Source organism: Cervus elaphus, chromosome 6, assembly GCF_910594005.1.
Source record: "Cervus elaphus chromosome 6, mCerEla1.1, whole genome shotgun sequence".
Lineage (NCBI taxonomy): Eukaryota > Metazoa > Chordata > Mammalia > Artiodactyla > Cervidae > Cervus > Cervus elaphus.
Window position 1 is genome coordinate 31,729,637 of NC_057820.1, and position 13,267 is coordinate 31,742,903.

At 37.9% G+C, this 13,267-nt stretch overlaps 1 protein-coding gene across 1 annotated transcript in view; it reads left to right on the forward strand.

The window, feature by feature from the left end:
* Nucleotides 1–13,267, forward strand: part of LOC122696641 (UDP-glucuronosyltransferase 2B4-like) — a 47,694-nt gene that overhangs the window by 21,895 nt on the left and 12,532 nt on the right. The window contains exon 3 of the mRNA XM_043906894.1: nt 5,965–6,105. Coding sequence (XP_043762829.1) covers nt 5,965–6,105 — 141 coding nt within the window. The remainder of the gene's footprint in view (nt 1–5,964; nt 6,106–13,267) is intronic.

Below are 13,267 nucleotides of genomic sequence, written 5' to 3' on the forward strand. Positions count from 1 at the left end.
AAAGTAAACCCAGACTACAATTCTAATCCCCATGATAGACCAAAAAGCAGTGATAAAGATAAGTAATTTATAAGACAGTAGAAGTGCATGTATCTTTTCCTTTCTTTTCTTAACAAATATAAAAAGCAAGCATGTAAAATATGTATACAATTGCATTTCCAAGCATATGACATATAGCTATTTAGTAATATATTTGAGAGGTGGGAGGAATGCAGCAGTGGAGAAAAGTGAAGTGAAAGTGTTAATCACTCAATCATGTCCAACTCTTTGCAACTCCATGGACAACAGCCTACCAGGCTCCTCTGTCCATGGAATTCTCCAGGCAAGATAGTGGAACAGTGGTACAAGGCCAAGGTGACAGTGTTCCGCAGTGGCTTAGTACTGCAGTAGCGTGCTGTACCTGGGAAGGCACCCACTGAGAATGGTGGCTCAAAGTTCCACTTCTGGCCCCAAAGAAAGTGAGAGAAGATGAGCAATATGTCCACAGTGGTGACCAAAAAAAAAAAAAAAAAAAATGTCCGTTTCATTATAGGGGACTGGAATGCAAAAGTAGGAAGTCAAGAAACACCTGAAATAACAGGCAAATTTTGCCTTGGAGTACAGAATGAAGCAGGGCAAAGGCTAATGGAGTTTTGCCAAGAGAATGCACTGGTCATAGCAGACGCTCTTCCAACAACACAAGAGAAGACTCTACACATGGACTTCACCAGATGGCCAACACCGAAATCAGATTGATTGTATTCTTTGCAGCCAAAGATGGAGAAGCTCTATACAGTCAGCAAAAACAATATCAGGAGCTGACTGTGGCTCAGATCATGAACACCTTATTGCCAAATTCAGACTTAAATTGAAGAAACTAGCGAAAACCACTAAACCATTCGGGTATGACCTAAATTTAATCCCTTACTATTATCCAGTGGAAATGAGAAATAGATTTGTGGGACTAGATCACATAGATAGAGTGCCTGCTGAACTATGGAAGGAGGTTTGTGACATTGTACAGGAGACAGAGAACAAGACCATCCCCAAGAAAGAGGAATGCAAAAAAGCAAAATGTCTGTCTGAGGAGGACTTACAAATACCTGTGAAAAGAAGACAAGTGAAAAGCAAAGGAGAAAAGGAAAGGTATACCCATTTGAATGCAGAGTTCCAAAGAATAGAAAGGAGAGATAAGAAAGCCTTCCTTAATGATCAGTGCAAAGAAATAGAGAAAAACAATAGAATGGGAAACACTAGAGATCTCTTCAAGAAAATTAGAGATACCAAGGGAACATTTTATACAAAGATGGGCACAGTGAAGGACAGAAATGATATGGACCTAACAGAAGCAGAAGATATTAAGAGGTGGCAAGAATACACAGAAGAACTGTACAAAAAAAAGATCCTCACAACCCAGATAATCACAATGGTGTAATCACTCACCTAGAGCCAGACATGCTGGAATATGAAGTTAAGTGGGCCTTAGGAATCATCACTAAGAACAAAGCTAATGGAGGTGATGGAATTCCAGTTGAGCTATTTCAAATCCTAAAAGATGATGCCATGAAAGTGTTGCACTCAATATGCCAGCAAATTTGGAAAACACAGCAGTGGCCACAGGACTGGAAAAGGACAGTTTGCATTCCAATCCCAAAAAAATGCAATGTCAAAAAATGATCAAACTACCGCACAGTTGCATTCATCTCACATGCTAGCAAAGTAATGCTCATTTGCCAGGCTTCAGCAATATAAGAACTGCAAACTTCCAGATGTTCAAACTGATTTTAGAAAATGGAGAGGAACCAGAGATCAAATTGCCAACATCCGCTGGATCATCAAAAAAGCAAGAAAGTTCCAGAAAAACATCCATTTCTGCCTTATTGACTATGCCAAAGCCTTTGACTGTGCGGATAACAATAAACTATGGAAAATTCTTCAAGAGATAGGAATACCAGACCACCTGACCTGCCTCTTGAGAAATCTGTATGCAGGTCAGGAAGCAACAGTTAGAACTGGACATGGAACAACAGACTGGATCCAAATAGGAAAAGGAGTACATCAAGGCCATATTTGACCCTGTTTATTTAACTTACATGCAGACTCTTGCCTAGAGAATCCTGTGGACAGAGGAACCTGGTGGGTTGCTGTCCATAGGGTCGCACAGAGTTGGACACGACTGACGTGACTTAGCGTGCATGCATGCATTGGAGAAGGAAATGGCAACCCACTCCAGTATTCTTGCCTGGAGAACCCCAGGGACAGAGGAGCCTGGTGGGCTGCTGTCTATGGGGTCGCACAGAGTCAGACAGGACTGAAGTGACTTAGCAGCAGCAGCAGCAGCAGAGTACAACGTGAGAAAGGCTGAGCTGGATGAAGCACAAGCTGGAATCAAGATTGCCGGGAGAAATATCAGTAACCTCAGATATGCAGATGACACTACCCTTATGGCAGAAAGTAAAGAAATAAACAGCCTCTTCATGAAAGTGAAAGAGGAGAGTGGAAAAGTTGGCTTAATACTGAACATTCAGAAAACTAAGGTCATGGCATCCAGTCCCATCACTTTATGGCAAATACATGGGGAAACAGTGGAAACAGTGGCAGACTTTATTTTGGCGGGGCTCCAAAATCACTACTGATGGTGACTGCCCCCATGAAACTAAAAGATGCTTACTCCTTGAAAGAAAAGTTATGACCAACTTAGCATATTAAAAAGCAGAGACAAATGAATTCTTTTTAATGACTGAGTAATATTGCATGGTGTATATCACCGGGAAGACCCAGAGGGATCGGATAGAGAGCGAGGTGGGAGGGGGGATCGGGATGGAGAATACATGTAAATCCATGGCTGATTCATGTTAATGTATGACAAAAACCACTACAATATTGTAAAGTAATTAGCCTCCAACTAATAAAAAAATAAATGGGGAAAAAATAAGTAGAGATATTATTTTGTCAACAAAGATCTAGATAGTCAAGGCTATGGTTTTTCCAGTAGTTATGTATGGATGTGAGATTTGGACTATAAAGAAAGCTGAGTTCTGAAGAATTGATGCTTTTGAACTGTGGTGTTGGAGAAGACTCTTGAGAGTCTTGATTTTGGAGCCCAAGAAAATATTTTTATATTTTTATTTCACTCTTTCACTTATTTAAAACAAATTTCTGTGAGTTTATATTTATACAAACTCACCCTCCTAGATACTAGGAAAAATAAGACTTTATGCTACCAACTAAAAACATGATTTACCTGTTGCTTGTTTTTTAGTCACTAAGTCTTTTATGGCTTTTGCCGCCCCGTGGACTGTAGCCCACCAGAATTCTCTCTCTATGGGATTTTCCAGGAAAGAATACTAGAATGGAATACCATTTCCTTCTCCAGGGGATCCCCCTGACCTAGGGATCAAACTCACATCTCCAGGTGGATTCTTCAACACTGAATGCCAGAGAAGTTCATGCTTACCTAGTTCAGTTCAGTGGCTCAGTCACATCTGACTCTTTGTGACCCCATGGACTGCAGCATGCCAGCCTCCTGTCCATCACCAACCCCTGGAGTTTACTCAAACCCATGTCCATTGATTCAGTGATGCCATCCAACCATCTCATTCTCTGTTGTCCCCTTCTCCTCCTGCCTTCAATCTTTCCCAAATCAGGATCTTTTCCAATGAATCAGTTCTTTGCACCAGGTGGCCAAAGTATTGGAGTTTCAGCTTCAACATCAGCCCTTCCAAAGAATATTCAGGACTGATTTCCTTCAGGATAGACTGGTTTGATCTCCTTGCAGTCCAAGGGACTCTCAAGACTCTTCTCCAACACCATAGTTCAAAAACATCAATGCTTCAGTGCTCAGCTTTCTTTATAATCCAACTCTCACATCCATACATGACTACTGGAGAAACCATAGTTTTGATTACATGGACCTTTGTTGGCAAAATAATGTCTCTCTTTTTTCAATATGCTGTCTAGGTTGGTCATAACTCTCCTTCCAAGAAGCAAACATCTTTTATTCATGGCTGGAGTCACCATCTGTAGTTACTTTGGAGCCCACGAAAATAAAGTCTGTCACTGTTTCCATTATTTCCCCATCTATTTGCCATGACATGATGGGACCCGATGCCATGATCTTAGTTTTTTGAATGTTGAGTTTTAAGCCAACTTATTCATTCTTTTTCACTTCCATCAAGAGGCTCTTTAGTTCTTCTTCACTTTCTTCCTTAAGGGTGGCATCATCTGTGTATCTGAGGTTATTGATATTTCTCCCACAATCTTGATTCTAGCTTGTACTTCATCCAGTCTAACATTTCTCATGATATACTCTGCATATTAATTAAATAAGCAGCATGATAATATACATTGTACTTGATGTACTTCTTTCCCAATTTGTAACCAGTTTATTGTTCCATGTCCGGTTCTAAGTGTTGCTTCTTTACCTGCATACAGATGTCTCAAGAGGCAAGTAAGGTGGTCTGGTATTCCCATCTCTTTAAGAATATTCCACAGTTTGTTGTGATCTACACAGCCAAAGGCTTTGGTGTAATCAATAAAGCAGTAGATATTTTTCTGGAATTCTCTTTGCTTTTTCTTTGATTCAACCAATGTTGGCAACTTGATCTCTGGTTCCTCTGCCTTTTCTAAATCCAGCTTGAACATCTCGAAGTTCTCAGCTCACATACTTGTTAACTTATCTGGCCACAAAGTAGAAACTATAATTATATGGCATGATAGAGGTATGAACCATCATTAAAATGGAAATCATATTATAATATATATACATATCAGTCATCATGTTATATATCTTAACTTAATCTTAAATGTTAAATATATTTCACCCTTTTCTAAAAGTATATAAATTTGAAACTAAGACTATCCTTGTATGAAGAACGTTAATAAATCTTATTTCCCTTTATATAAATTTTCATACCTTTGCATGTTTTATTGCCATGATCTTTATATTATTTTCATAAAGATATCAGAGTATGAAATGAATCAGTCTGCATCAGTAATTAATTTGCATAGACAGTATGTACTATAATAATCCCAAATGGATGCATTTTTCACAGCATAGATGAAGCAGCATTGGGTAGCAAGGCAATGTGACAAAGCATTGAAGACAAGTAACTTTAAGTTCTACTACAGGTCACTAGAAATAGAATATAACCTGGATACCAATTGAGCATTAACAAAGTTCAGTGACATTAATATTAAAACTGATATCAACAGATGAAATTATGCTTTTGAAGAACACTCATCAAAAACAGCCTTTAGGTTAAAGTTTGAAAAAGTGCTTTATTTTCTTTTCTTTGTTAATATATATATATATATATATATATATATATATATATATATATATATATATAGCTATAAACTAGCTATATAGCACATTGTAGGACTAATGCACAGTTTCTAATATAAAACTTGTCTACATATGTGGCTCAGCAATTTCTTTTCTAGGTATGTATCCAAAAGAATTGAAATTAGGATCCCAGTGAGATATTTGCACACCATGTACATAAAAGCTCTATTCACAGGAGCTAAGAGATTGAAGCAACAAAAGTGTCCATCAACAGATAAAGCAATAAACTAAATATCATATACACAAACAATGAAATATTATTCACCTCTAAAGAGAAATTCTGACACATGTCACAACATGAATGAATCTTGTGTTAAGTGAAATAAGCCAGTCAGAAAAAGACAAATACTATACAATTCACCTTATAAGAAATACCCAGTCTAGTCACATTTGTAGAAACATAGAGTAGAATAAGAGGCTTCCAGGGTGGCTCAGACAGTAAAGAATCTTCCTGAAATGAGGGAAACCTGGGTTCAATCCCTGGGTTGGTAAGATCCCCAGAAGGGAATGGATACCCACTCCAGGATTCTTGACTGAAGAATTCCATCCGATTTTCTCTCTTTAGTTGCTTGTAGAAATTCCTTCAGTAATGTTTGCTACACTTCTGCTCTTTCGTGATGGAATAAAATTTTTCACAGGAAATGGAAGAGTTTGTGCAGAGCTCTGGAGAAGATAGTATTGTGGTGCTTTCTTTGGGGTCAATGGTCAGTAACATATCAGAAGAAAGTGCCAATGTGATTGCATCAGCCCTTGCCCAGATTCCACAAAAGATACACACAGTAACTTAATAGTGGACAACTATTTAATGTCTGTTAAACTCTATAAAAGATCTGAATTTAGACATTTTCTACCAGAAAGGTGAAATATTATGATAGTTACCACTTATCTCAGACATAAACCAAATATAAATGACAGGCTAGTTAGAATTATAAGGAGTGTCTTTGATCCATAATAATTTTAGATTAAGATTATAACAAAAAAGAATGATATTTGAAGAAACATAGTGCAAATTTTGGAGTTATAATGGTAACATGGACAGGAAAAGAAACCACCATATTCTGCTTTGTCACTTGTTCCTTTTCCTTGAAGGACTTCTTTTTTTTTTTTTTTTTTTTTTTAATTGAAGGACAACTGCTTTACAGAATTTTGTGATTTTCTGTCATACATTAACAAGAATCAGCCTTGTACACCCATGTCCCCTCCCTCCCAGACCTCCCTCCCATCTCCCTCCCCACCACACCCTTCAGCCTGTCGCAGAAACCCTGTTTGAGTTCCCTGAGTCATGCAGCAAATTCCCATTGGCTATGTATTACACACGGTATTATAAATTTCTATGTTACTCTCTCCATACATTTCCTCTTATTCCTCCTCCAGTCCCCCCATGTCCATAGGTCTGTTCTCTCTGTCTGTTTCTCCATTGTTTCCCTGAAAATAAATTCATCAGTGCCATCTCTCAGATTCCATACATATGTGTCAGTATATATTTGTATTTCTCTTTCTGACTTACTTCACTCGTATAATGGACTCTAGTTTCGTCCACCTCATTAGAACAGATTCAAATGTGTTCCTTTTTATGGCTGAGTAGTGTTCCATTGTATATAGGTACCACAGTTTCTTAAATATTCATCTGTTGATGGATATCTAGTTTGCTTCCATGTTCTAGCTATTGTAAATAGTGCTGCAGTGAACATTGGGTTACATGAGTCTTTTTCAGTTTTGATTTCCTCATGGGGTATGCCTAGGAGTGGGATTGCTGGGTCATCTGGTGGTTTTATTCCTAGCTTTCTAAGGAGTCCCCATGCCACCTTGCATAGTGGCTGTATCAGTTTACATTCCCACCAGCAGTGCAAGAGTGTTCCCTTTTCTCCACACCCTCTCCAGCATTTATTGTTCATAGACTTTTTGATGATGGCCATTCTGACTGGTGTGAGGTAGTATCTCATTGTAGTTTTGATTTGCATTTGTCTAATAATGAGTGATGTTGAGCATCTTTTCATGTGCTTGTTAGCCATCCGTATGTCTTCTTTGGAGAAATGTCTCTTCAGGTCCCTTTCCCACTTTTTGATTGGGTTGTTTGCTTTTCTGGTATTGAGTTGTATAAGCTGCTTGTATATTTTGGAAATTAATTCTTTATCAGTTGTTTCCCTTGCTATTATTTTCTCCCATTCTGAGGGTTGTCTTTTTACCTTGTTTGCAGTTTCCTTTGCTGGGAAAAAGCTTTTAAGTTTAATTAGGTCCCACTTGCTTATTTTTGCTTTTATTTGCATTACTCTAGGAGGTGGGTCATAGAGGATCTTGCTTTGATTTATGCCATCAAGTGTTCTGCCTATGATCTCCTCTAAGAGTTTAATAGTTTCTGGTCTTACATTTAGGTCTTTAATACATTTTGATTTTTTTTCCCATTTTGATTTTATCTTTGTGTATGTCATTAGGTAGTGATCTAATTTCATTCTTTTGCACGTAGCTGTCCAGTTTGCCCAGCATCACTTATTGAAGAGGCTCTCTTTGCCGCATTGTATATTTATGCCTCTTTTATCAAAAATAAGCTACCCATTGGTGCACAGGTTTATCTCTGGGTTCTCTATCTTGTTCCATTGGTTTATATTTCTGTTTTTGTGCCAGTACCATACTGTCTTGATGAATGTAGCTTTGTAGTATAGTCTGAAGTCAGGAAGGTTGATTCCTCCAACTCCATTCTTCTTTCTCAAGACTGCTTTGGCTACTCAGGGTCTTTCAAGTTTCCAATGAATTGTGAAATTTTCTGTTCTATTTCTGTGGAAAAAGCCATTGGTAATTTGGTAGCGATTGCATTGAATCTGTAGATTGCATTTGGTATAATAGTCATTTTCACAACATTGATTCTTCCTACCCAGGAGCATAGAATATCTCTCCATCTGTTTAAGTCATCTTTGATTTCTTTCATCAGTGTCTTATAGTTTCCCATATACAGGTCTTTTGTTTCCATAGGTAGGTTTATACCTGGATATTTTATTCTTTTTGTTTCAATGGTGAATGGGATTGATTCCTTAATTTCTCTTTCTGAGTTTTCATTGTTAGTATATAGGAGTGCAATTGATTACTGTGTATTGACCTTGTATCCCACAACTTTTCTGAATTCGCTGATTAGCTCTAGTAATTTTCTGATAGTTTCTTTTGGGTTTTCTATATATAATATCATGTCATTTGCAAACAGTGAGAGCTTTACTTCTTCTTTTCTAATCTGGATTCCTTTTATTTCATTTTCTTCTCTGATTGCCATAGCTTGGACTTCCAAAACTATGTTAAATAATGGTGGTGAGAGTGGACATCCTTGTCTTGTTCCTGATCTTACAGGGAAAGCTTTTAGTTTTCCACCATTGAGAATAATATTTGCTGTGGGTTTTTCATATGTGGCCTTTATTATGTTGAGGTAGGTTCCTTCTATGCCCATTTTTTGAAGTGTTTTTATCATAAATGGATGCTGGATTTGTCAAAGGCTTTTTCTGCATCTATTGAGATGATCATACGGTTTTTATCTTTCAATTTGTTAATATGGTGTATCATGTTGATTGATTTGCATATATCGAAGAATCCTTGAATGCCTGGAATAAACCCGATTTGATCATGGTATATGAGCTTTTTAATGTGTTGTTGGGTTCTGTTTGCTAGAATTTTGTTGAGGATTTTTACACCTCTGTTCATTGGTGACATTGGCCTGCAATTTTCTTTTATCATATTGTCTTTTCCTGGTTTTGGTATTAGGGTGCTTGTGGCCTCTTAGAATGAGTTTGGAAGTGTTCCTTCCTCTGCAAATTTTTGGAAGAGTTTCAGAAAAATATGCATTAGCTCTTCTCTAAATGTTTGATAGAATTCCCCTGTGAAGCCATCTGGCCCTGGGCTTTTGAGATTTTTGATCACTGTTTCAATTTCAGTGTTTGTAATTGGGTTGTTCATAATTTCTATTTCCTCCTGGTTCAGTCTTGGGAGGCTGATCTTGGCTTAAGTATCTGTCCATTTCCTTTAGGCTGTCCATTTTATTAGCATATAGTTGCTCATAATATTGTCTAATGATCCTTTGTATTTCTGTGTTGTCTGTTGTAACCTCTCCATTTTCATTTCTAAGTTTACTGATTTGATTTTTCTCTCTCTTTTTTCTTGATGAGTCTAGCTAGTGGTTGTCAATTTTGTTTATCTTCTCAAAGAACCAGCTTTTAGTTTTATTAATCTTTGCTATTGTTTCCTTCATTTCTTTTTCATTTATTTTTGCTCTGATTTTCACAGTCTCCTTCCTTCTGCTGACTTTGGGGGGGTTGGTTCTTTTTCCAGCTGCTTTAGAAGTAAAGTTAGGCTGTCTATTCAATGCTTTTCTTGCTTCTTGAGGTGTGCTTGTATTGCTATAAACTTCCATTTTAGAACTGCTTTTGCTGAGTCCCATAGGTTTTGGGTCATCATTCATTGCCATTTGTTTCAAGGAATCTTTTTATTTCTTTTCTTATTTCTTCAGTACCCTCTTTGTTATTTAGTAATGTATTTTTTAATTTCCACAAGTTTGTGTTTTTTGCTGTTTTTTTTCTCCTGTAGTTGATATCTAGTCTCATAGCATTGTGGTCAGAAAAGATACTTGATACAATTTCAGCTTTCTTAAACTTACTGAGGCTTGATTTGTGGCCCAAGATGTGGTCTATCCTGGAGAATGTTCTATGTGCACTTGAGAAGAAAGTGTATTTTTCTATATTCGGATGGAAAGTCCTGAAGATATCAATTAGGTCCATTTGGCCTAATGTTTCATTTAAGCTTTGTGTTTCCTTATTGATTCTGTTTTGAGATCTGTCCATTGGTGAAATTGGGGTGTTAAAGTCCCCTACTATTATTGTGTTGCTGTAGATATCTCCTCTTATGCCTGTTAGTGTTTGCCTTGTGTATTGAGGTGCTCCTATGTTGGATGAATAGACAATTACAATTGTTATATCTTCTTCTTGGATTGATCCTTCGATCATTATGTAGTGCCCTTTTTTGTCTCTTATGATATTCTTTATTTTAAAGTCTATTTTGTCTGAAATAAGGATTGCCACTCCAGCTTTCTTTTGGTTTCTATTCACATGGAATATCTATTTCCATCCTTTTACTTTCAGTCTGTATGTGTCTCTAGGTCTGAAGTAGGTCTCCTGTAGGCATCATATATATGGGTCTTGTTTTTGTATCCATTCAGTCAGCCTGCATCTTTTGGTTGGTGCATTTAATCCATTTACATTTAAGGTAATTATTGATACATATGTTCCTATTGGCATTTTCTTGATTGTTTTGGGTTTGTTTTTGTAGGTATTTCCTTTCTCTTGTGTTCATTGGCTATGTAAGTCCCTTTAATATTTGTTGCAAGGCGGGTTTGATGGTGCTGAATTCTCTTAACTTCTGCTTGTCTGTAAAGCTTTTGATTTCTCCATCAATTTTGAATGAGATCTTTGCCGGGTATAGTAATCATGGTTGTAGGTTTTTCTCTTTCAATACTTTAAGTATATCTTGCTATTCCCTTCTGACCTGTAGAGTTTCTGCTGAAAGATCTGCTGTTAATCACATGGGTTTTTCCCTTGTATGTTACTTGTTATTTTTCCCTTGCTGCTTTTAATATTCTTTCTTTGTGCCTAATCTCTGTTAGCTTGATTAATATGTGTCTCAATGTGTTTCTCCTTGGGTTTAACCTGTAGGGGACACTCTTGGCTTCTTGGACTTGATTGACTATTTCCTTTCCCATGTTGGGGAAGTTTGCAACTATAAGTTCTTCAAAAATTTTCTCAGTGCCTTTCCTTTTTTCTTCTTCCTCTGGGACCCCTATAACTCGAAGGTTGGTGTGTTTAACATTGTCCCAATGGTCTCTGAGGCTTTCCTCAATTCTTTTCTTTCTCTTCCCTTTGTTCTGCTCTTCAGCAATTATTTCCACCATTCTGTCCTCCAGCTCGCTTATCTGTTCCTCACCTCAGTTATTCTGCTCTCGGTTCCTTCTATAGTATTTTTAATTTCAGTAATTGTGTTATTCATCTCTGTTTGCTTATTCTTTACTTCTTCTATGCCCTTGGTGATTGTATTAACTGTGTTAAGTGCTTCTTGAATTTTTCCCATTCTATTTTCAAGTCTTCATTATTCTGAATTCTCTTTCAGGGAGATTAGTTATTTCCTCTCTGTTTATTTGGTCTTGTGAGTTTCTACCTTGCTCTTTCATTTGTGCTGTATTTCTCTGTCTTTTCATCTTTTTTTCTAACTTGCTCCTCTTGAGGTCTTCTTATCCCAGGCTTTAGGGTTCTACTACTTCTTCCTTTTGATTTTTGCCCTTGGAGGGAAATGTTGGTTTGGTGGTTTGTGTTAATTTCTTGTTGAGGGTAAATTGCGCCTGTGTTCTCAATTCAGGGAGCTTCTCTTGTCCCCCTGGAGGCCTGGGGTCTTCTGCTATTGCCTAGAGGTTGCTTTGTAGGAGTTGTTCCATATCTTGATGAGTTTTTGATGTATTTGGGGGGAGGCTGGTGATCTCCCCATCTTACTCCTCCACCATCTTCCATCTCCCTTGAAGGACTTCTGAGGCATGATAACATACAAATGTTCTCAGGAGTTAAATTTTAACAGTAAACATAATCACAGAATAATGTTAAGCAATATTGATAAAAGTCTGTTGTACTTCCTGCAGTGTGTACTTAGCATGTAATTGTGGTTTGTTTTACATTCCCTAAATTTTGGAATAGACCTGTTCAATGTGTTTTCCAGAGAAAGGATGAGCAGTGCTCCCCAAGTTGCCTTCAGTTATCCAACCATGAATCAGTCACCGTGATTTAGAAAAGAGAAACATAAGCCTCCCTGGCTGACTGGGCCCTGCCAAAGTGTGAAACGGAAGATAAAAACAAAAGGGTAATCTGGGGTCCTTCCTTTAGGGTTAATCCTCTGCATTCTGAAGTCTGGCCCTAAATGAACTCTTCTTCTAAACTATCACATTACTCCTCCTGACTGAGGAGGGAGAAGGGACTATAAGAAGCAGTCAAGTATAAGGAAGACTGGAATGGAAAAGATTCAGCTACTTCCTTCTCCATAAAATATAGCAGCAACTTATTTTCTGATATAGAATACCCTGGGGTTTTCAGATATATGTGAACAAACTTTTTAATTTGCTATATGATAAACTTCACCTAATAATCAATGCAAAATTTTGTTGAGACATTAATTTTACATTCATTCACAGAGCGAATAAATGTTCAGTTCAGTTCAGTTCAGTCACTCAGTCATGTCCGACTCTTTGCGACCCCATGAACCGCAGCATGCCAGGCCTCCCTGTCCATCACAAACTCCTGGAGTTTACTCAAACTCATGCCCATTGAGTCGGTGATGCCATCCAGCCATCTCATCCTCTGTCATCCCCTTCTCCTCTTGCTCCCAATCCCTCCCAGCATCAGGGTCTTTTCCAATGAATCAACTCTTCACATGAGGTGGCCAAAGTATTGGACTTTCAGCTTCAGCATCAGTCCTTCCAGTGAACACCCAGGACTGATGTCCTTTAGGATGGACTGGTTGGATCTCCTTGCAGTCCAAGGGACTCTCAAGAGTTGTCTCCAACACCACAGTTCAAAAGAATCAATTCTTCAGCGCTCAGCTTTCTTCACAGTCCAACTCTCACATCCATACATGACCACTGGAAAAAGCATAGCCTTGACTAGACGGACCTTTGTTGGCAAAGTAATGTGTCTGCTTTTTAGTATGCTATCTAGGTTGGTCATAACTTTCCTTCCAAGGAGTAAGTGTCTTTTAATTTCATGGCTGTAATCACCATCTGCAGTGATTTTGGAGCCCCCCAAAATAAAGTCTGAAACTGTTTTCACTGTTTCCCCATCTATTTCCCATGAAGTGATGGGACCAGATGCCATGATCCTAGTTTTCTGAATGTTGAGCTTTAAGCCACGTTTTTTGTCTCCTCTTTCACTTTCATCA